The 27,945-nt window shown below is 39.6% G+C and overlaps 2 protein-coding genes across 4 annotated transcripts in view; one reads left to right on the top strand and one right to left on the bottom strand.

The window, feature by feature from the left end:
* Nucleotides 1–24,537, top strand: part of GALK2 (galactokinase 2) — a 128,081-nt gene extending 103,544 nt beyond the window's left edge. For all 3 annotated transcript variants that reach the window (XM_082647801.1, XM_082647802.1, XM_082647803.1), the window contains 2 exons: nucleotides 9,630–9,831; nucleotides 24,017–24,537. In XM_082647801.1, coding sequence (XP_082503927.1) covers nucleotides 9,630–9,831; nucleotides 24,017–24,224 — 410 coding nt within the window. In that variant the 3' untranslated portion in view covers nucleotides 24,225–24,537. The remainder of the gene's footprint in view (nucleotides 1–9,629; nucleotides 9,832–24,016) is intronic.
* The window catches only part of FAM227B (family with sequence similarity 227 member B), a gene marked incomplete at its 5' end in the record, with an annotated part of 252,305 nt that continues 238,740 nt past the window's right edge, over nucleotides 14,381–27,945 (bottom strand). The window contains 3 exons of the mRNA XM_082647805.1: nucleotides 14,381–14,485; nucleotides 24,506–24,655; nucleotides 27,513–27,582. Of these exons, the coding sequence (XP_082503931.1) occupies nucleotides 24,539–24,655; nucleotides 27,513–27,582 (187 nt within the window). The 3' untranslated portion in view covers nucleotides 14,381–14,485; nucleotides 24,506–24,538. The remainder of the gene's footprint in view (nucleotides 14,486–24,505; nucleotides 24,656–27,512; nucleotides 27,583–27,945) is intronic.

Raw genomic sequence — 27,945 nt, forward strand, 5'->3', positions numbered from 1 at the left:
CTACAATGAGGTATCACCTCACACCTGTTAGAATGGGCATCATCAGAAAATCTACAAACAATAAATACTAGAGAGGGTGTGGAAAAAAGGGAACCCTCTTGCACTGTTGGTGGGAATGTAAATTGATACAGCCAGTATGGAGAACAGTATGGAGGTTCCTTAAAAAACTAAAAATAGAACTACCATACGACCCAGTAATCCATTACTGGGCATATACCCTGAGAAAACCATAATTCAAAAAGACACATGTACCCCAATGTTCATTGCAGCTCTATTTACAATAGCCAGGACATGGAAGCAACCTAAGTGTCCATGGACAGATGAATGGATAAAGAAGATGTGGCACATATATACAATGGAATATTACTCAGCCATAAAAAGAAACGAAATTGAGTTATTTGTAGTGAGGTGGATGGACCTACAGTCTGTCATACAGAGTGAAGTAAGTCAGAAAAAGAAAAACAAATACTGTATGCTAACACATATATATATGGAATCTAAAAAAAATAAAATGGTTGTGAAGAATCTAGGGGCAGGACAGGAATAAAGATGCAGATGCAGAGAATAGACTTGAGGACACGGGGAGGGGGAAGGGTAAGCTGTGACAAAGCGAGAGAGGCATGGACATACATACACTACCAAACGTAAGATATCTAGCTAGTGGGAAGCAGCTGCATAGCACAGGGAGATCAACTTGGTGCTTTGTGACCACCTAGAGGGGTGGCATAGGGAGGGTGGGCGGGAGATGCAAGAGGGAGGAGATATGGGGATATATGTATATGTATAGCTGATTCACTTTGTTATAAAGCAGAAACTAACACACCATTGTAAAGCAGTTATACTCCAATAAAGATGTTAAAAAAAAAAAAAAAGAAAGCATCACTGTGGTTGGGTATGGACCATGGGTTGTGAGTTTGCAACCTTTGTGTGACATGTGTAGCAGAGGATGTTAAAGCCTCAGATGTGAGGACAGCCTCCTCAAGAGGCTGCCCCCCGTTCTGGTCAGTTTGCCCCCTTCAGCCCATCAACAGGCTCTGCCTGGTCTCAGCTTGGGCCTGTGGCCATCCTGTCCTCACAGCAAGGAAGCTCTGTAGCTCAGGCACTTCTCCTGTGACACTTCCCACTACAGCTCTTCCCTCACCAAACTCTGTCTTCTTGGTGCGCCTCTAGCATTTACAGCCCCTGGATATCTGCTGTGGTTGGTCAGTCTCCAGTGGTCTCATAGGCTGTCTTATTTGTTTAACTGAGCTGTAAGTTCCTCATAGCAAGGGCTTCTATTTCACAGGTCTTTCCTGTCATTTGGAGCATAGAGTGGGGCACAAGGCCAGGCCTCACTAAGAGCTATTTGGTTGACTGTCGTTGGATGGTCATCTTACTCAGTGCTTCTGGCATCACTCTTAGTAGAAGATGAGGTAATAAAGGGGAGGCTACCAGCTCTTGAGTGCAGAATGTAAAATTAAATCAGTGAAAAAATTAAATCAGTGGGGCTCTTTCAGAGATTGAATGAGCATGTCCTCCATCTACTGCTGACCTGGTGCTCTCAGAGCTTTTATGAGGAAAACGGTGCCCAGTGTGTTTCTTCTGTCACAGGCTTTTTCTCATCCTTTCCCACCAAAGATATAACAAGATAACCAATTATTTGTGCCCTGGTTTAGATTCCTTGATTAGAGATGGCCTCTGATCATAAGCTACATAGCCATCTTTTTATGGTAGAAGTAAGTAGGCACAATTTTGCTACAACGATTGTCTAAAAAAAAAAAAGAACTTCTATTTTAACTGGTTATGATGATCTATTTTCTATTCCTTCCCTTTTATTTGAAACACATTTTGGTTGTTTTAGAACTCTCTTTTCTCCCACATCTGTGAAACAAAATACAGGATAAACGATTCTCAGTCATCTGTGACATTGGGCATTAGGTATACTTTGGACACTGGAGTTTACCAGTTATCTCCAAACCTTCTTTTAGGAAATTTCCCCCACTTTTTGGTGAAGGTGCTAGTAAGCAGTAACTGCCAAATTAGTAGGTCTTCCTCATATTCCCTATTGTTGATTTTTTCCATGTTTTGGTGCAGTTTTGTACAAAGACTAGGAACTGAACCATTCTTTCAATAAACATTTATTGAGACCCTCCTGTGGTGCCAGACCCTATTTTAGCTGCTAAAGATACAAAAGTGAAGAGATTAGACAAGGCCCTTGCTCTCCTGAAGCTGAACTTCTAGTGGTGAGAGATAACCACAGACCATTGAACAAATGAACACACAAGAAAATTGGATGGCGTTTGGGAGAATAAATAAAATAGTTTTGGGAGAATAAAACAGGATGGAAAGAACGTGTATGTGAGGGAGTTACTCTAGACTGGAGTTGAGGGCAAGTCTTCTTGAAGCTGTGACAGCTGAGACTTGAATGACAAGGAGGGGCCAGCTAGGTCAAGATCAGGGGGAAGAGCATTCCAGGCTAACAAAACAGCTGTGGCAGTGGGCCTCAGGCAGGAGCCTGTGTGGTGTACTGGAGGTTCAGCAAGGAAGTCAGAGGGAAAGGAAAGTTTAGAGCTAGCAAATAAATAATTATTCAAGTGAATTTATTGTACAGCTGTTGCAGTTTAGGTGTTTATGGCTGTGATCATTGAGATCTCAGAATCTCTGTCATGACTTTAGGATTAGATTCAGAAATTACCTAAGATTCATGGCGGAGAAAGTCATTGTTTCAAAATCCATGTGATATATCCTGCTTTGAAGCCTCAGATTTCCCATGATGGGATAGGACACTAGCAGTATTTTAGGAAAATGGCACTTGGTGTTATATTCTTTTTTTTTTTAAATTTATTTATTTTTGGTTGCGTTGGGTTTTCATTGCTGTGCTCGGGCTTCCTCTTGTTGCGGTGAACGGGTTTCTCATTGCAGTGGCTTCTCTTTGTTGTGGAGCATGGGCTCTAGGCGTGCGGGCTTCAGTAGTTGTGGCACACAGACTTATTAGTTGTGGCTCATGGGTTCAGTAGTTGTGGCTCGTGGGCTCTAGAGTGCAGGCTCAGTAGTTGTGGCGCACGGGCTTAGTTGCTCCACGGCATGTGGGATCTTCCCGTACCAGGGCTCGAACCCGTGTCCCCTGCATTGGCAGGCGCATTCTTAACCACTGTGCCACCAGGGAAGTCCTGGTGTTATATTCTTAAACTGAATTTGCTTTGGAAGTAGTCATGCAGCAATGAGCATTCATGCAGCAAGAAACAATTCCTTTATCCTTTAATATAATAATTGCTGTCAAGGATTATAAGAGTTTATAGAGAGATGGAGCATCCATTTTAAAGTTAACTGGATAGGGAAGAAAGCTTTGTCCATAGACGAAGTTTCAGATTTTCTTGGACTTTTTGGTATCTGCACAACAGAGACCTGTTGAGTTGCCAGCATATAACAAGCCAGAACCCTGGATCCAGAGAGCATTTGTGATGACCAGACAACACAGAACTGGTTTCCCTCCCAAAGGGTGGTCTCCAAATTTGTTGTAGCCTTTGTCAAGATTTTTATATCACAATTGAAAACAGATGCCCTTTATGCCCTTTCCTTTGTCGTCTGAGTTAACTACCGTTCAGTAGGTGTGAGCAATGGCAATCTCTCACACATCTTCAGAATGCCCAGGAAGAGTCCTCATTAGACGTTTCTCTCCTGAAGTCTTGCTGTGAAACACTCTGCAATAGAGAGTAGACATAAGGAGGTGCCAGGTTTGTGAGGTTCTGGTAATCTGCTCAGTGTGTTCTGAATGTTTCTTGTCACAAATCAAAACACCAGTCCTAAGGTTTAATATGAAAAAACACATCTCTCTGAACAGTTTCTATTTGAGAATATTTAATTCTAAAGGAAAATATTTAATCTTAAAGGACTATGTAATCCTGAGGAAAACCAAAGCATACTGTTGCTTATGGACTATATTGAATTTTATTACAGGATGTGGCCCTAAAATATACTTGTATTTTATATATATGACATTGACAATCCAGAGTATCAAAAATCACGTAAATTCTTGATGAAAAGAGACTTATTAGACATAAGACTGAATATAATGTGTGGACTTTGCTTGGATTCTGCTGTAAATTGACTGAAATTTAAACTGGGAAAGTTTAAATATGGACTGAATATGAGATGATATTAAGGAATCATTGGTAATTTTGTTAGATGTGGTAATGATATGGAGGTTATGTAAGAAAATATCCTTATTTTATAGAGTTGCACACTGAAATATGTAGGGAGCAAATGTCACATCTATAATTTATTTTAAAACACCAGCAAAATATCAATTGAAGCAAATATGGCAAAAAGTGATTAACTGTTTAGTCTAGGTGATGGGCTTGTGGAATTTGCTATTGTACCTTCTCTACTGCCCTGTATATTTGAGAAATTTTATAATTCAGAGTTTAAAAAAAGTCTTTGCAAACTGGGACATAGCACAGTGGTTTGTCAGCTAAATAGCACTATTTTGTGATCTTAGTGGATGTCACTTTATCGTGCCCTTTTGTGCTGCAGCCATAAATACCAGTGGACCTGGAAACTAGATGATTTTTTCATAAATGGGACATTACAGTAGAAATGAACCAATACTCTCTTTTTATACCCACCCCCACCCCGCCCCCATGCTCTGATTTTGTAACTTGGCCCATGATTAGGGGAGGTGACGTAGTTCAAAAGTAAAACTGAAACATATGGAATCCTAAAGCTAGAATTTTAAACATTTTGTTTCAACCTCAATTTTTAGAAAGAACAATTTTAAACTACAGTTACCAAAGTCATTTTACTTCCTTTCAAAATGTGTATTCTATAACCTGGATTATATTAACATGTATAAAATTATAAAATTATTGGCACTGTCTCATGGTTTCACGGAGCATAAAGTTTAAATGGAACCTTCAGAAAGAGGTAAAATTTTGACAGGGAGAGAAAGGGCAAGAAACTATTTCTGTATGGACTAATGAGTATACCCAGGAGCAGGGAGTGTTTGGGTAACTACACATAGGCCCTTTTGGCTGAAGGGAAGAGATCCTATTGGGACCGAGCTTGTTGCGTGCAGGAATTTGGATTGTAGTAAACACTGGGGAAGCAGGAAGTGTTCTGGGTAGTAACATGAGTCAAGCTGTGTGTTAGGAGCTCAATCCGATGGCACCAACCTCAAGGTAGGTTGCAGGAATGAGAGATTAAGACAGGAATATAAGTTTGGAGATCACTGCAGGATAGTTCAAGTAGGAAAGGGAATAATAGTGTAAATTTGGGTAATGACAGTGGGACTAGAAGGGAGGGATGATTACAAGACACATTGTGAAAGAAGAAACGATTAGAATTGATGACTAAATTTAGGTCCTGTTTGAACTAGAATAGGATGATTCACATGAACTCGTATCATTTCATTGATGCAAGTTGTTAACCGTGAGTTTAATATATTTATATGACTCAGTTGAGAAACCTTGAAAGAAAAATTTAATTCTTTATTAACTTGTAGGAAAGTTAGCCCCACCCTTATACTTACTAAACTTTTGCACAAATGCTAAGAATGGCTAGTCCCCTCCTCTAACCTTGGCTGCCTTTTTATCCATCTCCAAGAGTTAGGAGGGCGGTGCCGTGGAGGGGAAAAAAATGTAACCTGAAACTTTAATATAATTTATTGGTTCATAAGTGGAACGTAAAAGCACTTCTGAAAAAGTAGTAATATTCTAGGGGAGAGGAACCTGTAGGCAGACGCTGGAGGAGAGAGTCATGTAGAAAAGTCTACCTTGAAAGTTTTAGTGTCCTTCAGTGGGGGAAGAGAGCCAGCTCCAGGCAGCTCTGCAAGGAGGAAGCTGGGGAAAAAATCCTAGTACCACCTTAAGAGTGGTCCTATGTCGAATGGATCGGGAAAAATCCTTCTGGTTCATTTGACAAGAGTGGTGCCAATATATGGGATTGCTGAGAGCAGGTTTGTAATGACTGTCGCCCCTCAGAATGACATTTGTCCTCATGGTAGCACGTAGCCTATAAATGCAGTGGCTATAACTGTAAGTAGCAAAATAATCCCGATGTTTCATGTTTCTAGAAAGGCACAGGATCCATAATATAGGCCACACCCTACGTGAATGTAAAGGCAGATAAAGAATATGGAAGCTCTGTTTGCATGTATACATTGAGTGATTCATCCATAATTAACGTCTCGACAGATGTGTGCTGCCACGAGAAAGCAGTTGCTGTGTCTGGTGTGTAGTGTATTGCTAGGAATAAGCCTGTTAGGATTTGCAGGATCAAGCAAATGCCTGGTAGAGAGCCAAAATTTCATCATGATGAAATGTTTGATGGGGTTGAGAGGTTAATAAATGCATTGCTGATGATTTCTATTAGCGGGTGTGTTTTTCGGATGTTGGTCATTGGTGTTCTTATAGTTGAATGACAACGATGATTGCTCATGTCATTAGTCATGGTTGGAGTCCATGTGTGAATGATGATGACATATATTGTATTTATTTTAAGTGTTATTTTTGTGATCAGTTTTGTGGGGATTTCTTCAAAACCTTCACCTATTTATGGGGGTTTTGGGTTGATTGTGAGTGGTGGTGTTGGGTGTAGGATTGTGTAGAATTTTGGTGGTTCATTTTTAGGTTTGATAGTGTCTTTGATTTATTTAGGGGGGATATTAGTTGTGTTTGGTTATACAATGGCTATGGCCACTGAGCAGTATCCTGAGGTTTGGGTTTCTAATAAGATTGTTTTGGGGGCATTTCTTTCAGGGTTGATAATAGAGTTTTTGATGGTATTATATATTTTAAAGGATGAGGAGGTGGAAGTTGTGTTTAAGTTCAATGGGTTGGGAGACCGAGTGACTCTGGTGACTCTGGCTTTTTTAGTGAGGAGGCTATGGGGATTGCGGCATTATGTAGCTATGGTACCTGGTTGGTGATTGTTACTGGCTGGTCGCTGTTTATTGGTGTTGTGGTTATTATGAAGATCACTCGTGGTAATTAAATAAAAGCATGCTAAGGGTGAGAGTAATAAGGAATGATAGGAAGTATAGTTTGATAAGGCCTTTTTGGCTTGAGATTAGCGTGGAGAACTTTAGTTGAATGAGGGGTATGGTTTTTGGTAAATGTTTTCTAGTCAGATTAAGTCCAAGAGGGAAGATGCTGATTTTTGGCTTATTGATAGGTTTAGGTAAGGAGGCAGACGATGCATGATGGTGGGGAAATATCCTAAGAGACTAGAGAATTTAAGGGTATTTGAGGGGTAAATAAATTTTAAGTTTTGTGTGTTAAGGTTAATTTCAAGTGCCAATACAAAGCCCAGGATGGTTACTGCAAGGGCAGTTAGTTTTAGGTGTAGGGGTACAGTTATTAGGGGGACTGTTGTTGGGGGGATGTTGTTGGAGATAATGAATCCGGCAGACACTTCCAATTAGCAGGTGTTTGATGGAGTTAATTAGGAAGGGGTTGTTTTCACTGATGGAGGTTAAGGGAGAGAAGCGAGTTTGTCCTAGTAGTGTGGAGAAGATAATGTGGGTACTATAGACAGGGAGGGAGGTGGTAATTAGAGTTATTAATAGGGCTCAGGCATTGGTATAAGATGTGTTAGTGGCTTCAATGATCAGGTCTTTACAATAGAAGCCGGTGAGGAAAGGCATTCCTGTCAGTGCCAGACATCCGATAATAAGGGCTGTTGTGGTGAAGGGTAAGGGCTTGAATAGGCCCCCTATTTTTCGAATTATCTTGTTCGTCATTCAGGCTGTGAATAACGGACCCAGAGCATGTGAATAGTATGGCCTTAAAAAAAGCATGTGTGCAGATATGTGTAAGAAAGCTAGACAGGGTTGGTTGATGGGATTGTTACCATCATTAGATCCTAATTGGCTTGAAGTGGAGAAAGCGACAATTTTTTTAATGTCATTTTGGGTGACAGCGCATATTGCTGTGAATAGGGTGGCAAGGGCTCCTAATCATAGCGCTATTGCTTGAATATGTTTGTTGTTTTCTGTTAAAGGGTAAAGTTGAATAAGTAGGAAGACTCCTGCACAACTATTGTGCCTGAGTGGAGTAAGGCTGATACGGGGGGGGGGGGCCCACTATTGCTGAGGGGAGTCAGGGGTGAAGTCCAAATTAGGCTGATTTTCTGGCTGTGGCTAGTACGAGTCCTATAAGGGGGAGGTTTGAGGGATTTAAGTCAAGTATAAAAATTTGTTGTAGGTCTCATGTGTTTGAGTTAAACAGGAATCATGCTATTGATATAATGAGCTGCGTTTGCGTCTGCTCGCGCATATCACCACCCAGTGAGCAGGAAGGACGTAATTCCCTCCCATCTCTTGCTGATCTTCTCCCTTTCTCCAATCTAGAGGCAAGGGAACCCACTGGTGTAATCCATCCAGGTCAGCCTTCTGGGGCAGACAGCGGGTAGAGGAGAGCAGACAGTACAACTGGGGATGCAAACAGAAGGCAATGGTCACAGTGATCCTTTTCCCAAAATACAACAATATGAGGGGAATTCTTGGAGGAAGTTCTTCATAGAATCATAAAATGTTAGCGCAGGAAGGATCCTGAGAAGTAATTTTCAGCCTCATTTTGGAGCTCTATAGAAGTAGCAACTTGGGTACAGCGAGTTGTCACACAGATGAGAACAAATGACAGACCTTTAGATTCTCAGCCCAGGCTCTTTCCAGCAAGCCAGGTTGCTTAGCTTCCATTTATTTTCCAAATTTTTCCCAGACCCACTGCACCAGCTCAGCCACTGTTGAGCACGGTTGAAAATGAATGGTAAGGAGGTCTCAGTTGTTATTCAAGGGACTACATAAGCACTATAGACACAGCCGTTGCAGTAGGACAGTTTCTGTAACTGAAGTTAGAGTCATTGTAGATAATCTGTAAAGTACAGAAATATGTCAAGGAGAAAATAAAATCACCCACAATGTACCACAGAGAGATGATGACTGTTAACATTTTGGTGCCTTCTTATAATTTTTAAAAATTAAAATGTATACACATACACATAGTTTTATATCTTGTTTTTTCACTTAACGAACAATTTTCCATGTATTAAATTATCTTAGAATCTGTGTTTTAGTAGCAATATTTGTAATAGAGGTAGCATAATTTAAAATATATTTTCTGTCATTAGACATTTGAATTGATTATTTTCTGCTATGATAATGCTACGCTATATACACATATATAAATAATTGTGCTTTTTTACACACACACATATATAAGTAACTGTGCTTAGCTATAGGAAACATTTTTATAAATAAAATTGCTAGCATAAGCATTTTTAGTGGTTCTTTCTGGTGGATCACAGTGGAAAGAACATGGCTCTGGGGTCAGACGTCCTGACATGTTCTGCTTCTGCCACTTTCAGATGTGTGAACTTAAAGTAAAATGGACTTGAAAAGAGACCAGTTTAGACTTTAAAGAATTCTTTCAGTGAAAGAAAGACCTATTTAAAGTCTAAGGTACTGATAATAAAGACAGAAATGGATGTTCTCAATAACTGTATTTTTCTTTTCACTGAATTGTTCAGTAACTATTTCTTTTTAAAAAAATTTTCCTTCCTTCCTCCCTCCCTCCCTCCCTTCCTTACTTTCTTTCTTTCTTTTTGGCCAGTAACTATCGCTAACCTTGTTCACCATCCCCTTCCTTCCTAAGTGCTCACCTTCAAACTCTACCAGCGGGCAAAGCACGTGTATAGCGAGGCTGCGAGAGTGCTCCAGTTTAAGAAGATATGTGAAGAAGCACCTGACAACACGGTCCAGCTGCTGGGGGAGTTAATGAACCAGAGCCACGTGAGCTGCCGGGACATGTACGAGTGTAGCTGCCCTGAGCTGGACCAGCTGGTGGACATCTGTCGGTGAGGCTGAAAGAGCAGTGTGGCAGGGGCTGCAGGATGCTGCCCAAGGAAATTGTTTAAATTAATGGGAAAAAAGAAGCATTTTTGTAATCTTCTAAGTGAAGGAAGATCTTTTCCCACTTCCTATAAGAGGGGTGGTCTGTGACATAGAGCTAGACTTGTTCCCTCCTAAAAATCTGTAGGATGAAAGATTGGAGACTTGACTCCATGGCTTTACGAAGCTCCAGGTTTGGAGTCAGTTCTTCACAACATCATAAAAAAGACTTTTCTGTCTTTGGATGATTAAGTGTTTCAGGGAGATTTGCTCAGACACAGACCCTGTCGTTACTTTCTTCTCATGATATTTTAAGCAGTGTTTCCCACTACACTGCAGCTCTACCAGCATCTCCTGTTTGGTGTCCTAAGTTTAATACTTTTATTCAAAAGAGGGGAGAAAAAGGAAAGAGGACCTCAAGCCTGATAGATAGAAATGTATTTTCAGGGGAGAGGTTGCTGAAGGAATTGCTCAGAGAGTCAGCATTTCCTGTCTTCCAGGTTTAGGTTAGGCAATTTGGGAAAAGGACTGAAGAAAGTCCAGTTTATGAATGGTCGGTTGAGACAGAAATGTAAAGAGGGAAACTCTTTCACAAAGCCTGAGAACAACTTCCTTATAATTGCTAGAGAATGGATAAAAGAGTAAAATGGTTCCTTTACCCAGAAGGCGCTCACTGACCTTGGAGAACAGAAAGGGAAATTGGGAGAACTCTCAAATGGTTAGATGTTATTTCCACTGTGAGAAAATCATACAAAACTGCCTGCAATTAGCAATGAAAATATAATTAACCACTTGGCACCTGTGGCTTGCCTCACTCATTGCCACATTCCCAGCCCGAAAAGTTTAAACCAAGTAGCTCCAGTGATCACAAATGGCATATGTAACCCAGCTTGTGGAGAGACTTGAACATAGCATTGATGAGAATCACTCTGCTGACGTCAGTGTTTGCTCACTGATTGCCAGAAAGCCTTCCAGAGCTTGTTTCATTTTAAGTGCTCTTTTCTGAAAATAGCAAGGGCCCAGTGAATGGAAGGGACAGATATTGTTCAGTTCTGGAAATAAGAGGAAGTGGAATGATTTGTGCAGAAACTAGGAAGAAGCATCGTTGCTAAGAAGATAGTGGGGTAGTTTGAATCCCACCTGAAAAGCAGCGGAGGGGCATTTGCCAGCCTCCTGGAATTCTCGAATGAACTTGCTTGTTCTGGGATGGTCAACCAGCTCTTGTCTTTATGAAGCTTACATTCTCATGGGTAAAGAGGGAAATGACAATTAAAAATAAATTGAGTGGTAGTGATAAGTGTTATGAAAAAAATAATAGAGGGACGGAGAGTACTAGGGGTGTGTACTAGTACTTTATATTGAGTGGCTGATAATACTGAGTGGCTGAAGAAGGCCTCTCTGAGGAGAGGATATTTGAGCAAAGACCTGAAAGAAGTGAAGTAACGAGAACAGCAAGTAGAGAGGTCTTGACGTAGGTACATGGCTGTCACATGTGAGGAACAGCAGGAGGACCAGTGTGCTTGGAGGGCAGTTCAGGAAGGAGAGAGTAGTAGTTGATGAAGTAAGAGAGGTAGTGGGGAGTCATACCCCTGGGCCTTGTCAGCCATTGGAAGCACTCTGACTTTGAGTAGAAGATGGCAGTGGAAGTGTGAAATGATTCTAGGCCAGATATGCCTTGAAGGAAGAGTAAAGACAATTTACTCTGTATGGGTGAAAGAGAGGAACCAAGATGACTCCCGGGTTTTTGGCCTGAGAAAATTTCCTTGTTTCCGAAGGTCGGGCTTTACATTTCTGGGTCAGAATTATCTTCTAGTACCATAAGATATGAAAGCAGGAAGAGGCCTTAGAGATCAAGAGACCACTAAGAGGTTAAGAGATTTGAACAAGGTAACATAATGCGTCAGTGGGAAAGCCTAGCTCCTGATCCAGTGTTTTTTGCCTCACCTGTTTCTCTCTCCTTGGGTCATACTGAGATGTGATTGTATTTTAATGTGGGTCATTTTTTTACCTATTTTCCTTTTCCAGCTTTAACGCTTTAATGCTGGAGACTTTGGTTGTCACAGCGTGTAATATTTGAACATGGAGCAAAGCCACGTTGAGCAGGGAAGGTGGTGTGTGGAGAAGGATGAAAACTGGGCTGGAAGTTAGGAAAGTTGAGTTCTAGCTCTGCCTCTTTTCATTCTGAGCTCTGTGACTTTGGACTGTTGCCTTGCTTTGTGATCTCCAGTGTGTTTTTCTGTTCTAGAAGTCTATAGGTCTATATATTTTTTTAAAATGTGGTTCTAGTGAAAGATTTAGTGGCTGTGTCTTAAAAGGGTTTGGAAGAGCACACCTTTTGTTTTTTTTCATTTATTTGTTTATTTGCCTTTTCCTAATGGAAGCTAAAGTGTCTCTGTTTAGCCCATTTTCATTTGCTGTATTGCTTTTCTGAGGAAAATTCAGTTGTGTCTAGCATAAGGAGCTCATTCCCTTTTTTATGTTTTTTTTTGTCTGGAATTGCTAAGTATCAAAATTAATTTCTACTTATTCCATAACCATATAAGGAACAAGTTTCCCATGTTGAAAGATTATCTTTTGGCATGTTGGAAATATTGGCCAGAATACTTGTCTGGTCCTTAAGTTTCTTTATATAATTCTTTCTTTGCTGTCACTGTGACCAGTAGGTAATATTCTCCAAATACTCCAGTTGGTTGCTAGTTACTAAAAGGTCCTGAGTGGTAGAGCAACCTCAGAGGAGGACAGCCCAGGAGAATTAAGTAGATACAGTCATTGATGCCATTCCTTCCTCAGTCAGCAAATACTTTTCAGTAGGCTATTTGTGTCCCATGGGAAATTGGAGTCTAAACTCCATTTTCCAAAGGGCTGGCACTTTCTTTTGTGTGGATGTATGGGGAGAAAAAGGAGGAATGCAGAAGAATGCAAGATAGTGGTAAAACAGAATGGTTAAAAACCGGGGAGAGAAAGACAGTAGGAGAGTAGTAAATGGTAAATGCGGGGAGAGGTTTAAATGAAAAATGGCAACACTTTCAAGCCCTAGTTCCTTCTGAAGCTTTATGACTATCTCAGTGGGCCAGGCACGTGGTGGAGGGGAAGGACCCTGGCAAGGCCTGGTGTGGGCCACTGTGCCATAAACTCAACCTCTGGTAGAGTGTTGTTTTGCATAAGAATCACCACCACCTCCACACTTCCCTGTCCCCTTAAAGAAAAGTTAACACCAGTGGGCAAGTTGTGACTAAGACTGGGCAGCCTGAGAAGTTTGGTTGCCTTGGGTAGACCACAAAAGGGGGGAGGGAAGCTGAAGAGGCTTCAAGGAGGAGCACCACCAAAGACGCTCTTTATTTTTTTATAAATTTATTTATTTAGGCTGCATTGGGTCTTCGTTGCTGAATGTGGGCTTTCTCTAGTTGCAGCGAGCAGGGGCTACTCTTTGTTGCGGAGCACGGGCTCTAGGCATGTGGGCTTCAGTAGTTGTGTCACACGGGCTCAGTAGTTGTGGCTCGTGGGCTCAGTAGTTGTGGCTCATGGGCTCTAGAGCACAGGCTCAGTAGTTGTGGTGCACGGGCTTAGTTGCTCTGCGGCATGTGGGATCTTCCCAGACGAGGGCTTGAACCCGTGTCCCCTGCATTGGCAGGTGGATTGTTAACCACTGCGCCATCAGGGAAGTCCCCAAAGACCCTCTTTAGATCACGCTCCCTGGCCCACTTGTGGCACTTCAAATTCCTTTAGTTTTTCTGAAGGCCTGCTTGGAAACTATTTGCTTGAGAAAACAACTAATTGATTGAGTGAATGAAGGATTCGATGCCTACAATACTCAGGGCTCTATCTACAAGTGTTAATGTGATCTGAGCTAGACCATATTCAAAAGGCGTCTCTAGGTAGCTTGTCTATAGGACAACGTATAGGAAGCTACTTTATGACCCAAGTAGAGAGAAGGGGGGAAAAAGCGTAGAAGAGATCACCAAGGCTTGCATTTTTTCAGCTGAGCCTTTCGTTGCTCTTCAAGAGAAAATCAGTTTAGAATCCAAAGAAAGGGCCAGGGAGGGAGAAGGAAACTATACTTACACAGTTAGACTGCTTTTTTTATTTTTTAATTAATGTTAGAAAATCTCAATTATGTGAAATAAAGTTTAATAATGAAGGAAATAGATGAAGCTTGCCCAGTTATAAAATACTTCTTTTAAATGAACTAAATGTAAATTTTAAGAAATGGCTAAATTTTAAAGTAGGATTTACTGAGGAACACAAAACAATTTTGAAACCAAGTCAATTATATGTGAAACAGCTCATTCTTTAACGGTTTCCCTGGTTATACTTAAGAAAAAATAGTTAATGGCCTTTATCTTCGTTTTGACACTTGATGGAATTAGAGAGGACTCATTGCTGCATTATTGCCCAAGCTATTAAGAAAGATAAATGACAAATTTTAATAGACCAACAAAGGTTACCAAAGTTAATTTGCTGTCTTCCTCAGAAGTCTTCCCACAGTTTTATTCCATGGCTGGCCATGCTGCTCGGCCTCTTGCAGTCATTCTCCTCAGCAGGTCGGAATGGGGAAGAATGAAGTGCAAATCCACATGTGTGTGCTCTTCTCCTCATGCTCTTATGGGCTAATCTGACACTCTGTCAAGAAAAAGGGAGAGAGCCATTTCAGCTGCCTTAGGGGCCCGCTGGTCTTTGGGCTTCTGTCTTCTATTTATTGTCCCGCTGCCCCCCCCCCCCCAGTATGTATGCCATTTGCTGGAACCAAACCAACTGGTCTTCAATGACATATGTGGCTTAAATTTCTAAAATAGACATGCAGTTATATTTTCTTATACTTTCTCATTCGAACAGTATTTGAAGCCTGTGGTTTCTTGAATCTAAAGTAATCTGAAAGTGTTTCTAATCTGGCTGTAAAAATCATAGAAATTGTTCTGGAAGCTGTGTTTTCCTGAGACTCTAATTGGAAAATTCTAGGCTTAGAGCAGAAGCTAGAAGTCTTTCCAGAAAAAGAGTACATTACTGACTGCATATATATATATGCTTTCAAAAGTGTTTTATATTACTCAATATATTTTTCTTTAAAATTTAGCCATTTCTTACAATTTACATTTTGTGCATTTAAGAGTTATTTTATAACTGGGCAAGCATCATCATTTTCCTTTATTATTTTACTTTGTTTCACATAATTGAAGTTTTTAGCATTAATTTAATTAAAAATAAACAGTAAGTATACATTTTCATATTTTAAAACAAATATAATGATCCAGCAGCCACTTATTAGAATGTACAAAATGCCTGGAATTATGCTGGCCTGAAATTAGAGAGATAGATAATAACCTGTCCCTAAATTCAAGATTTTCTGAAATAATTTGATATCCATTTGTATAATATATCAATATTTATCTTGAAATAAATAAAATTGAATTAAAATACAAGGCACAATTCCTTGCTTTCCCTCTTCGCGATTTGTGGCAGAGTTGGGTCTTACTGGATCTCTCCCCTCTCCCCACTCAACACCACCTTTGATCTGTGCCTTACCTTAGTAAGTGCTTTATGGTCAACTCAGTTCATTTAAAAGCAGGAAGTTTTACTCAGGCTATACTTAGGTGCCTGGAAAGTTAGTTATAGGAATACACTTTTCAGTGATAAAAAGGATCAAAGGGAACATTCCTTATAATCTCCATCTCTTGTCTGCTCTAGCCTTTGTTTTGTAGATCATGCTTTATAAGGCTGAGGCTGCTTTTGATGTTTTGACCAACCCTTCCAGGTTATTCCCAATCAAGTGACCACAATCATCAAATTGATATTTGGGATTTTAGGGGTTTGGTTTTCATAACTTTTGTGTTGCCTCTCTGATGTGCAATAGCTCAGGAGCTGTATTTTTAATGCCTTACTGTTCTCCTAGGAAAAAAATGCAAATGTGAAAAGTTCACTGAACACTCTTAGCTCACCTATTTTTCTTTCTTAATTTATAGCTTATTGGTTTCCTAACTTCTGGCTCTCTCTCGCAATTTCTGTGGCACGTACCAAAGGGCATGTTAAGCACCAGTGGGGCACACTGCAGCCAGGATCTTTCTGCCTTTGTGAATGTGTATAGCTGGGCAGGCTGCTGACCAGCTGCTGGGGGAGCCCCCGATTTGTGATCACAAGTGCCACTTACTCAGGGGCAGAGGACTATTTATAATAGCACTTATTGTTCTCTATTGGGGAAATTTGAGCCCTGATGATTTCAGACCATGTGGTTGATGCAATCCAGTTCATTTTCATTTGTAGCAGGCAGGGTGGTGACATAACAGCTCTGGAGACTTAAAAGTGAATAATATATTTACCTAGAAGGATTTCTAGTGTCTGCCCTCGGGAAACTGGCAGGACAGTCAGGAAACTAGGCCTCCTGGCACAATTCCTATGGGTTTTGCAGCCAGTTAGAAACACTTTGAGTTTGCTTTAGGTTCAATTTTGAAACCACAGTTTTCAAAAACAGTACAAATGAGAAAGTGTAAGAAAATATGCCTAGAAGTTCATTGAAGACCATAAGAGACCTGGTTGACTTGAGTCCAGAAAAATGGCATAGTTTGGGTCTTAGAAAATCAAGTAAGAGGGCATACTGTTCTTCTCTAAACCATGCCATGTTAGCTTTGATGCCCAGATTTTAGTGTCTTTCAGAGATACTTCAGTGACACCTCCGTTTTTCTCAGCATTTTCCACAAGAAGAGATAGTTTGACATGGCTGCATGACAGTTTTTTGTTTTTTTTGTTTTTTTAAATTGTACTAAATTACAAACTAGCCCCTTGCCAGCCTAGGAACTCATGATAATCCTAGAATCCCAGGGTCAGAGAAACTTTTCAGCCTGGACCATAGGAGTTTGGGCTCAGTTCAGCTACTGGGCCATAAGCTGAATGTTTGAAGGGCAGGAAGAGATGAGTAATCTTTCTTTGTTTGCAAGCATTTTTGTTTTCTTCCTTAAACATCTACTTTCATATGAAAAACATATTTTATTGAATAAAACAGATGATGAAAAAATCAATAGAGAAAATCATTGGGGGGAAAATGAATTACTGATGTGCAGTAATTCTGATGTCGCAGAGTAGCAGTAATATTCTACTGATATTTTCCAGGAAATAAAGTACCTCATTTAGATGGAAAAAAGGGACAAAATTGTGCTAAATTAATTATGGAGTTTTAAATCTGCTATTAATTTGGAGTAAATTTTATTAGGAAGAATTGGAAGTACATGTTAACTTTTTTTTGAATTTTATTTATTTTTTTATACTGCAGGTTCTTATTAGTCATCAATTTTATACACATCAGTGTATACATGTCAATCCCAATCTCCCAATTCAGCACACCACCCCTACCACCCCCCTGCCACTTTCCACCTTGGTGTCCATACATTTGTTCTCTGCATCTGTGTCTCAACTTCTGCCCTGCAAACCAGTTCATCTGTACCATTTTTCTAGGTTCCACATATATGCGTTAATATACGATATTTGTTTTTCTCTTTCTGACTTACTTCACTCTGTATGACAGTCTCTAGATCCATCCACGTCTCTACAAATGACCCAATTTCGTTTCTTTATGGCTGAGTAATATTCCATTGTATATATGTACCACATCTTCTTTATCCATTCATCTATCCATGGGCATTTAGGTTGCTTCCATGTCCTGGCTATTGTAAATAGTGCTGCAGTGAACATTGGGGTACATGTGTCTTTTGAATTATGGTTTTCTCAGGGTATATGCCCAGTAGTGGGATTGCTGGGTCATAGGGTAATTCTATTTTTAGTTTTTTAAGGAACCTCCATACTGTTCTCCATAGTAGCTGTATCAATTTACATTCCCACCAGCAGTGCAACAGGGTTCCCTTTTCTCCACACCCTCTCCAGCATTTGTTGTTTGTAGATTTCCTGATGATGCCCATTCTAACTGGTGTGAGGCGATAACCTCATTGTAGTTTTTTGATTTGCATTTCTCTAATAATTAGTGATGTTGAGCAGCTTTTCATGTGCTTCTTGGCCATCTGTATGTCTTTTTTGGAGAAATGTCTATTTATGTCTTCTGCCCATTTTTGGATTGGGTTGTTTGTTTTTTTAATATTGAGCTGCATGAGCTGTTTATATATTTTGGAGATTAATCCTTTGTCCGTTGATTCATTTGCAAATATTTTCTCCCATTCTGAGGGTTGTCTTTTTGTCTTGTTTATGGTTTCCTTTGCTGCGCAAAAGCTTTTAAGTTCCATTAGGTCCCATTTGTTTACTTTTGTTTTTATTTCCATTACTGTAGGAGGTGGATCAAAAAAGATCTTGCTCTGATTTATGTCAGAGTGTTCTTTCTATGTTTTCCTCTAGGAGTTTTATAGTGTCCAGTCTTACATTTAGTTCTCTAATCCATTTTGAGTTTATTTTTGTGTATGGTGTTAAGGGAGTATTCTAATTTCATCCTTTTACATGTAGCTGTCCAGTTCTCCCAGCACCACTTATTGAAGAGACTGTCTTTTCTCCGTTGTATATCCTTGCCTCCTTTGTCATAGATTAGTTGACCATAGGTGCGTGGGTTTATCTCTGGGCTTTCTATCTTGTTCCATTGATCTATATTTCTGTTTTTGGGCCAGTACCATACGGTCTTGATTACTGTAGCTTCATAGTATAGTCTGAAGACTGGGAGCCTGATTCCTTCAGCTCCGTATTTTCCCCTCAAGACCACTTTGGCTGTTCGGGGTCTTTTGTGTCTCCATAGAAATTTTAAGATTTTTTGTTCTAGTTCTGTAAAACATGCCATTTGTAATTTGATAGGGATTGCATTGAATCTGTAGATTGCTTTGGGTAGTATAGTCTTTTTCACAATATTGATTCATCCAATCCAAGAACACTGTATATCTCTACATCTGTTTGTTTCATCTTTAATTTCTTTCATCAGTGTCTTAAGTTTTCTGCATACAGGCCTTTTGTTTCCCTAGGTAGGTTTATTCCTAGGTATTTTATTCTTTTTTGTTGCAGTGGTAAATGGGAGTGTTTCCTTCATTTCTCTTTCAGATTTTTCATCATTAGTCTATAGGAATGCAAGAGATTTCATCATTAGTCTATAGGAATGCATTAATTTTGTATCCCGCAAATTTACCAAATTCATTGATTAGCTCTAGTAGTTTTCTGGTTACATCTTTAGGATTCTCTATGTATAATATCATGTCATCTGCAAACAGTGACAGTTTTACTTCTTCTTTTCCAATTTGTATTGCTTTTATTTCTTTTTCTTCTCTGATTGCCGTGGATAGGACTTCCAAAACTATGTTGAATAATAGTGGCGAGAGTGGACATCCTTGTCTTGTTCCTGATCTTAGAGGAAATGCTTTCAGTTTTCACCATTGAGAATGATGTTTGCTGTGGGTCTGTCGTATATGGCCTTTATTATGTTGAGGTAGGTTCCCTCTATGCCCACTTTCTGGAGAGTTTTTATCATAAATGGGTGTTGGATCTTGTCAAAAGCTTTTTCTGCATCTATTGAGATCATCATATGGGTTTTATTCTTCAATTTGTTAATATGGTTTATCACATTGATTGATTTATGTATATTGAAGAATCCTTGCATCCCTGGGATAAATCCCACTTGATCATGGTGTATGATCCTTTTAATGTGTTGTTGGATTCTGTTTGCTAGTATTTTGTTGAGGATTTTTGCATCTATATTCATCAGTGATATTGGTCTGTAATTTTCTATTTTTGTAGTATCTTTGTCTGGTTTTGGTATCAGGGTGATGGTGGCCTCATAGAATGAGTTTGGGAGTGTTCCTTCCTCTGCAATTTTTTGGAACAGTTTGAGAAGGATGGGTGTTAGCTCTTCTCTAAATGTCTGATAGAATTCGCCTGTGAAGCCATCTGGTCCTGGACTTTTGTTTGTTGGAAGATTTTTAATCACAGTTTCAATTTCATTACTTGTGATTTGTCTGGTCATATTTTCTATTTCTTCCTGGTTCAGTCTTGGAAGTTTATACCTTTCTAAGATTTTGTCCATTTCTTTCAGTTTGTCCATTTTATTGGCCTAGAGTTGCTTGCAGTAGTCTCTTAGGATTCTTTGTATTTCTGCTGTGTCTGTTGTAACTTCTCCTTTATCATTTCTACTTTTATTGATTTGAGTCCTCTTCCTCTTTTTCTTGATGAGTCTGGCTATGGTTTATCAATTTTGTTTATCTTCTCAAAGAACCAGCCTTTAGTTTTATTGAACTTTGCTATTGTCTTCTTTGTTTCTATTTCATTTATTTCTGCTCTGATCTTTATGATTTCTTTCCTTCTAGTAACTTTGGGTTTTGTTTGTTCTTTTTTCTCTAGTTCTCTTAGGTGTAAGGTTAGATTGTTTGAGATGTTTCTTCTTTTTTTTTTTTTTTTTTGTGGTACGTGGGCCTGTCACTCTTGTGGCCTCTCCTGTTGCGGAGCACAGGCTCCGGACGCACAGGCTCAGTGGCCATGGCTCACGGGCCCAGCTGCTCCACAGTATGTGGGATCTTCCCGGACCTGGGCACGAACCCATGTCCCCTGCATTGGCAGGCGGACTCTCAAACACTGTGCCACCAGGGAAGCCCTGTTTGTTGTTTCTTGAAGTAGGACTGTATAGCTATAAACTTCCTTCTTAGAACTGCTTTTGCTGCATCCCATAGGTTTTGGATTGTCATGTTTTCATTGTCATTTGTCTCTAGGTATATTTTGATTTCCTCTTTGATTTCTTCAGTGATCTCTTGGTTATTTAGTAACGTATTGTTTAGCCTCTGTGTGTTTCTGTTTTTCACATTTTTTTCCCCAGTAATTGATTTCTAATCTCATAGTGTTGTGGTCAGAAAAGATACTTGATATAACTTCAATTTTCTTAAATTTACTGAGGCTTGATTTGTGACCTAAGATGTGATCTATCCTGGAGAATGTTCTGTGCGCACTTGAGAAGAAAGTGTAATCTGCTGTTTCTGGATGGAATGTCCTATAAATATCAATTAAATCTATCTGGTCTATTGTGTCATCTAAAGCTTGTGTTTCCTTATTAATTTTCTGTTTGGATGATCAGTCCATTGGTGTAAGTGAGGTGTTACTATCCCCCACTATTACTGTGTTACTGTCGATTTCCTCTTTTATAGCTGTTAGCAGTTGCCTTATATGTTGAGGTGCTCCTATGTTGGGTGCGTGTATATTTATTATTGTTATATCTTCTTCTTGGATTGATCCCTTGATCATTATGTAGTGTCCTTTCTTGTCTCGTGTAACATTCTTTAAAGTCTATTTTATCTGGTATGAGTATAGCTACTTCAGCTTTCTTTTGATTTCCATTTGCATGGATTATCTTTTTCCATCCCCTCACTTTCAGTCTGTATGTGTCCCTAGGTCTGAAGTGGGTCTCTTGTAGACAGCATATATATGGATCATGTTTTTGTATCCATTCAGCAAGACTGCGTCTTTTGGTTGGAGCATTTAATCCATTCACGTTTAAGGTAATTATTGATATGTCTGTCTGTTCCTATTACCATTTTCTTAATTGTTTTGGGTTTGTTTTTGTAGGTCCTTTTCCTGTGTTTCCCACTTACAGAAGTTCCTTATCAATTGTTGTAGAGCTGGTATGGTGGTGCTGAATTTTCTTAGCTTTTGTTTGTTTGTAAAGCTTTTGATTTCTCCATCGAATATGAATGAGATCCTTGCTGGGTAGAGTAATCTTTTTTGTAGGTTCTTCCCTTTCATCACTTTAATTATATCATGTCACTCCCTTCTGGCTTGTAGTTTCTGCTGATAAATCAGCTGTTAACCTTATGGGTGTTCCCTTGTATGTTATTTGTTGTTTTTCCCTTGCTACTTTCAGTAATTTTTCTTTGTCTTTAATTTTTGCTAATTTGATTACTATGTGTCTTGGTTGCTTCTCCTTGGCTTTATCCTGTATGGGACTCTCTGTGCTACCTGGACTTGGGTGGCTATTTCCTTTCCCATGTTAGGGAAGTTTTCGACTATAATCTCTTCAAGTAGTTTCTCTGTTCGTCTCGCTCTTCTCCTTCTGGGACCCCTATAATGCGAATGTTGTTGCATTTAATGTTGTCCCAGAGGTCTCTTAGGCTGTCTTCATTTCTTTTCATTCTTTTTCCTTTATTCTGTTCCACAGCAGTGAATTTCACCATTCCATCTTCCAGGTCACTTACTTATCTATTCTTCTGCCTCAGTTATTCTGCTATTAATTCCTTCTAGTATACTTTTCATTTTAGTTATTGTATTGTTCATCTGTGTTTGGTTGTTCTTTAATTCTTCCAGGTCTTTGTTAAGCATTTCTTGCATCTTCTAGATCTTTGCCTCCATTCTTTTTCCGAGGTCCTGGATCATCTTCACTATCAATCATTATTCTGAATTCTTTTTCTGGAAGGTTGCCTATCTCCACTTCATTTAGTTGTTTTTCTGGGGTTTCATCTTGTTCCTTCATCTGGTACATAGCCCTCTGCCTTTTCATCTTGTCTATTTTTATGTGAATGTGGTTTTTGTTCCACAGGCTGCAGGATTATAGTTCTTCTTGCTTCTGCTGTCTGCCCTCTGGTGGATGTGGCTATCTAAGAGGCTTGTGCAAGTTTCCTGATGGGAGGGACTGGTGGTGGGTAGAGCTGGCTGTTGCTCTGGGGAAGAGCTCAGTAAAACTTTAATCTGCTTGTCTGCTGATGGGTGGGGCTGGGTTTTCTCCCTGTTCGTTGTTTGGCCTGAGGCGACCCAACACTGGAGCCTACCCGGGCTCTTTGGTGGGGCTAATGGTGGACCCTGGGAGGGCTCACACCAAGGAGTACTTCCCAGAACTTATGCTGCCAGTGTCCTTGTCCTCACGGTGAGACACAGCCACCCCCCACCTCTGCAGGAGACCCTCCAACACTAGCAGGTAGGTCTGATTCAGTCTCCTACGGGGTCACTGCTCCTTCCCCTGGGTCCTGATGGACACACTACTTTTTGTGTGCCCTCAAAGAATGGAGTCTCTGTTTCCCCCAGTCCTGTTGAAGTCCTGCAGTCAAATCCCACTAGCCTTCAAAGTCTGATTCTCTAGGAATTCCTCCTCCCGTTGCCAGACCCCCAGGTTGGGAAGCCTGACGTGGGGCTCAGAACCTTCACTCCAGTGGGTGGACTTCTGTGGTATAAGTGTTCTCTGGTTTGTGAGTCACCCACCCAGCAGTTATGGGATTTGATTTTACTGTGATTGCGCCCCTCGTACCGTCTCATTGTGGCCTCTCCTTTGTCTTTGGATGTGGGGTATCTTTTTTGGTGAGTTCCAGTGTCTTCCTGTTGATACATTCACTTTTATTGTCAGGATAAATTGCATGTTTTAAAGATGAGTGATCCTTGTACTGTGTGTAGGGCCTTTCACTTTTGTCCAAGGTTTGAAACTGTGCCTGGTTTATGGTGACTAAAATTACCTCTTGCTGTGTGGTGGCTTATATAGTAGTTTCCATCTCAATCACACGTTTTGTCTGATGATAAATTCCGAGTCCATTTGTCAGACCAGCCAGCTCCTGAAGGTGCAGGGAAAATGGGGATGGACCTGCAGAAGCCACTATGCTCTTTGTGGAAAGGTCTGCATAATTTCCCTTTAGAGATTGAACAGACGAACTAATTTAGAGTTTAGTAACACATTCTTTGTTGATAAATTTATTCAGCACAAATCTAGGCTATCTGTTCTAGGGGACTGAATGCACTTTAAATAGCCACCAGAGGAAGCTCTCACTTGTATATGTAAGACTTGCACTTTAAATTTTGATTTGCCCTCATATGGAGCAACCTTCTGTTTCATCATGTTGATCATGTCCATTGCCTGTTTTCTTTTTACTCCCTCTTCCTGATCATCTATAGGCTTGCTATACAACTCTTCAAGTGGTGGCTTTATGGAATCAATACTACAGTAGGTTATTGCCAGCCCTTACGAAACAGGAGTACTACTGACTTTTACTACTTAAGAGCCAAAACTGGGGGCTAGTTTTAGATACAATTAAATTTCAAATCACCTTCAAACAATAGTATAAATTTCTTAATGTCCTAAAATGTTTGACAGTACTGAAAAAAAACCCCACAAAACACACCACATAATCTCTTCTTAGTTCTTGGAGATGCTGTCTGTTCTATAGCACCAAGAAAATCACTCTCATTTTCATTTTCAGGTTCTAATTTTTTTTCTCATTGTTTTAGGAAATTTGGGGCTCAAGGATCACGACTTACGGGAGCAGGATGGGGAGGCTGCACAGTATCGATAGTACCTGCTGACAAGCTGTCCAGCTTCCTAGCAAATGTGCACGAAGCTTATTACCAGAGGAGCAATCGAAGCTTAGTGCCTGAGAAGCAGAGTTTGTTTGCTACCAAACCTGGAGGTGGAGCTTTGGTTTTCCTTGAGGCCTGAACTATTTAGAGCATTTAGGAACTGGCAGGACTTCTATGCCACAGCAAATTAATCCTCTTTCTGTTTTGTATTATGATGAATGGTTGCTATTATCAAGATGTATTTCGAAAGAAATGGTTGAAAGCTCCCTATGCTTCATAATGATTATTTTTCCATCTTAAAATATGTTTTCTACCAATAAGAGCCAAAATTATGCTTGGCCAGATCTCTTAAGATAATTTACTGGATGTATTGATTTCAAGATTTTTAAAAACAAATGGTAAAAGACCATCAATACTGACCTCATGGATTGTACTTGAATTAAACATACATTCTTAAATACAGTTTATTTCTGGTTTCTCTTGGCATTCTTCTTCCTCAAGGTTGAAGTCTTCTGTTGTTGATGATGATAGTGATGCCAGAAGTTTTCTCTCAGTTCGGGCTTCAGAACGCTATTAAAATAATACGTTGTTAAGGATTCACAGATTTTCCTGGATACTGTATACTTGAAAGTGAGATTCTCCCAGTTATCAAGATGAGGAGGATCACTTAAATTTTTTTTTTTTCCAAAAGATGGATTTAGGAAGAAAATCCCAGGCTCATTTAATTTTTTTTTAACCATGTGATATCATATAAACAATCACTTTCAATTCTTTTGGCCCTGAGCTTTCTCTGTCATAATAGAGAAGCTTAGATAAAAGACACTTCAAGTTTTTAATCTCTGTTCACATTGACATAGAGAATTATCTGGATGTTAATTCAGATAATTCAATTTGTTCATGGAATTTACTTTCTTCCCACTCTAAACTACCTTTTCTCAAATGCCTCTCTAATCCAGGAGGCATGCTTACTATTCTAGGAAAACCCATCTGTGACTTGCATCTTCGTTGTGTGTCTAGCAAACTTGTTTGTATATGTGGACCAATGTAGGGCAGGTGTGAGGCATGAGGGTGAAACTATGAAAAGGCTGAGTGTGGGTTCTGGGATTGGGTAGGGGTATTGGTGGGTGCCTGTATATGTTTATCAAAATGGGCAGCAAGTTTGGCCATGTGGTGATGGTAAATGAGTGGCTCTCTCTCACGGATAGACTACGGGAAGGCTTTCCTGAATTATATGAAAATTTAGACTGAAAAGCATTTTGTGACACAGTCAGATAATTGAGAGACCAGCAGTCATGTGGCATGAATTATCCAGAAGTTTATCACAATTTTCTATTATTCTATGATTGAGTTGCACATTAATGAGCAAAAAGCCTGGATATCATCATCTTGAATCTCAGTTTCAGAGAAGCTGAGGCAAAGCTGGTTGTTACATTTCTCAAAGGACAGCAGTCATATAAAGTACTAGGAAATCCATTATTCTATTCTAAAGTAAAGTTCTGGTGCATTTTCATTCTTAGCAGAAAGGTAAGTACTTGAGAAAGCTTAAGTCCAATTTGTTAATTTTGAATTTTAAAAATTGATTTCAAATGATAATCCTTTGCTTTTTAAAACCTTTCCATTTTCCACAGAAGATCTGTGGTCAATTGATAGATAATTCTTTGAAGATGCCTGGATTACTGTGAAAAAAACCAAAAAATGCACTTGCCTTTAAATTTTTCACCATGAGATACCTTCTTTACAAAATAGGTAAGTAAAAATTTCTAGTGCACACTCTGCTTTGGAGGACATAGTCGTTCTAAGCCAGAATCTACTCCCATATCTGTCTTGCTGTCTGGCTTGAAGAAAAGAACTATTTTCCAATGAAGCCATCACCAAGTGTTATTCTAGAAATTATGAGAGATCTCGAACTTGCCTGGAAAGGATGGGGCTAGGGCCACTGGAAGAAAGCTTCATGTAGAAGACGGAATTTGAGCAGGGCCTTAAAGGATGAATAGAATTTGAAATCTGGGGAGTAGGCATGGCAGATAAGCAAAGTATATGATTATGGGTAAACATGATATGCTGGGAAGACTCAGTGGGAGTGAAGGGTTTGACTTGGGATATAGTGGAGAATAAGATTGGCTATACTGGCTGGAGCCAGCTTTTGAAGAGCTCCAAGTCCAGCATTTAGACCAGGGGTTGCAAACCAGCAGACCATAGGCCTCGTCTGGTCTGCAGATTTATTTAGTTTGGCCTCTAGGGGTATTTAAAAACTTGAGTCCTAAACAGGAATTTTACAGAAGAATCTGGATTACAAATGGTGGAAGATCTGATAACACTTTGGCCTCTATTCCTGCAGCGCCACAATGAACTAGAGGTGAGGAAGTAGTTGCCTTGTTTCACTGAGGCACAGACTCTCCAGTGTGCTATGGTGTCCATGGCTCCTGTAGTTTCTCTAAGACTCAGGCCATTTACTATTTACCAGCTGAGGTCACTTGCCCTTTACCAGTACACTTGCACAGTTTTCTTATATTAAATAAATATTTCTCTGTACCCATGTCTCTAGCAGTAGCAGTTAAAAGAGACCATGAAAAAATGGGAGAAATAATTTTTTTTGTGGAATAAAGAGTAGTACTATTTATTTAATATTAAACACCCAATATTTGTTTAATATTAAACACCCAACAATATTACCCCTTTCCATTACCTTTCTGGCTCATAGGAATTTGGTTAGATTATTTGACCCCTGTTTTTGACATTACATCAGTAGCCAATGAGGATTACTCTAGATTTTTGCATGGAAGCCTGACATGCTGAAAATGAAAAGCTCTCTCTTATTCCTTACCTCAGATTGTCCAATCTTCAGATTTACTGTACACTATTTTCTACATGTTCTTTCTTGTTGGAAGGGAGGAAGGACCTTTAGATTTAATAGGACTGCCTGTAAGTTAAGGTGGAGCAGAAGGGAAGGGGACAAAGAAAACTGGAATGATGGGATCATGTCCTTCCTTTTCTTTCTTTCTTACTTGAGTACTGTTTAGAACCTTATCATTTCTTACATTTCTGTTAATTGAGGGCAAGAATCATTCATCTAACACAGTAGTTGGAATCCAATATATTTTTGTTGAATTATTAACGGGAAATAAAATATGACTTCAAATACCAATAATTTTCTGTTAGTTTGAAATTCTGCATTTGGAGGTTTTCAGTTGCATAAAATGCTTCTGGTCAGGAGCAAGGGATGGGGATGAGTGAGCATGAGGTTGTCACTAATACATGAGAGAGGGATTACCCTAAATGTGCATGTGGATGATTAAATAACAAGAATGTATTCCATCCTGCCACTGTAACTTGGATGTGAAACCATACATTGCTTATTAAATATTTTCCAGTCTATATAAGAGAAGCTAGAGAGAGAATTCTCAATTATTTTCAGAAAAAAACTTACCAGTTTTTGTAGGAAATTCTCAAAATCATTCTTAACTTCGTAAGGTTTCTTGGTAGCCTTTGCTTGGAGCCTAATCATGAAAGAAAGAAAATTGGTAACCAAACTAAGTGTTTTCATACTGACACCAACTAAGAGCCACGATTTACGAAGAGTTTAATATGCTGGGCATTTGCCACCACTTTACATATATTAATTCAGTTACACTGACAACAATCTTAGGAAGTAGGTACTATTATTATCCTATGTTACAGATGAGGAAAGAGGCACAGATAGGTTAACTAGCCTGTCCACAGTCATACAGCTAGCAAGTAATAAAGGATTTGAACCCAAGCAGTGTGACTTGCGCCCTCTATTCTAACCACTGTGCGACACTGCATCCCAGCAGTGAAGCATCCTCTTCAGTGAGATGGTTCACACAGTAAGTATTCCCTCA

Source organism: Grampus griseus, assembly GCF_964374135.1.
Source record: "Grampus griseus genome assembly, chromosome: 2".
Lineage (NCBI taxonomy): Eukaryota > Metazoa > Chordata > Mammalia > Artiodactyla > Delphinidae > Grampus > Grampus griseus.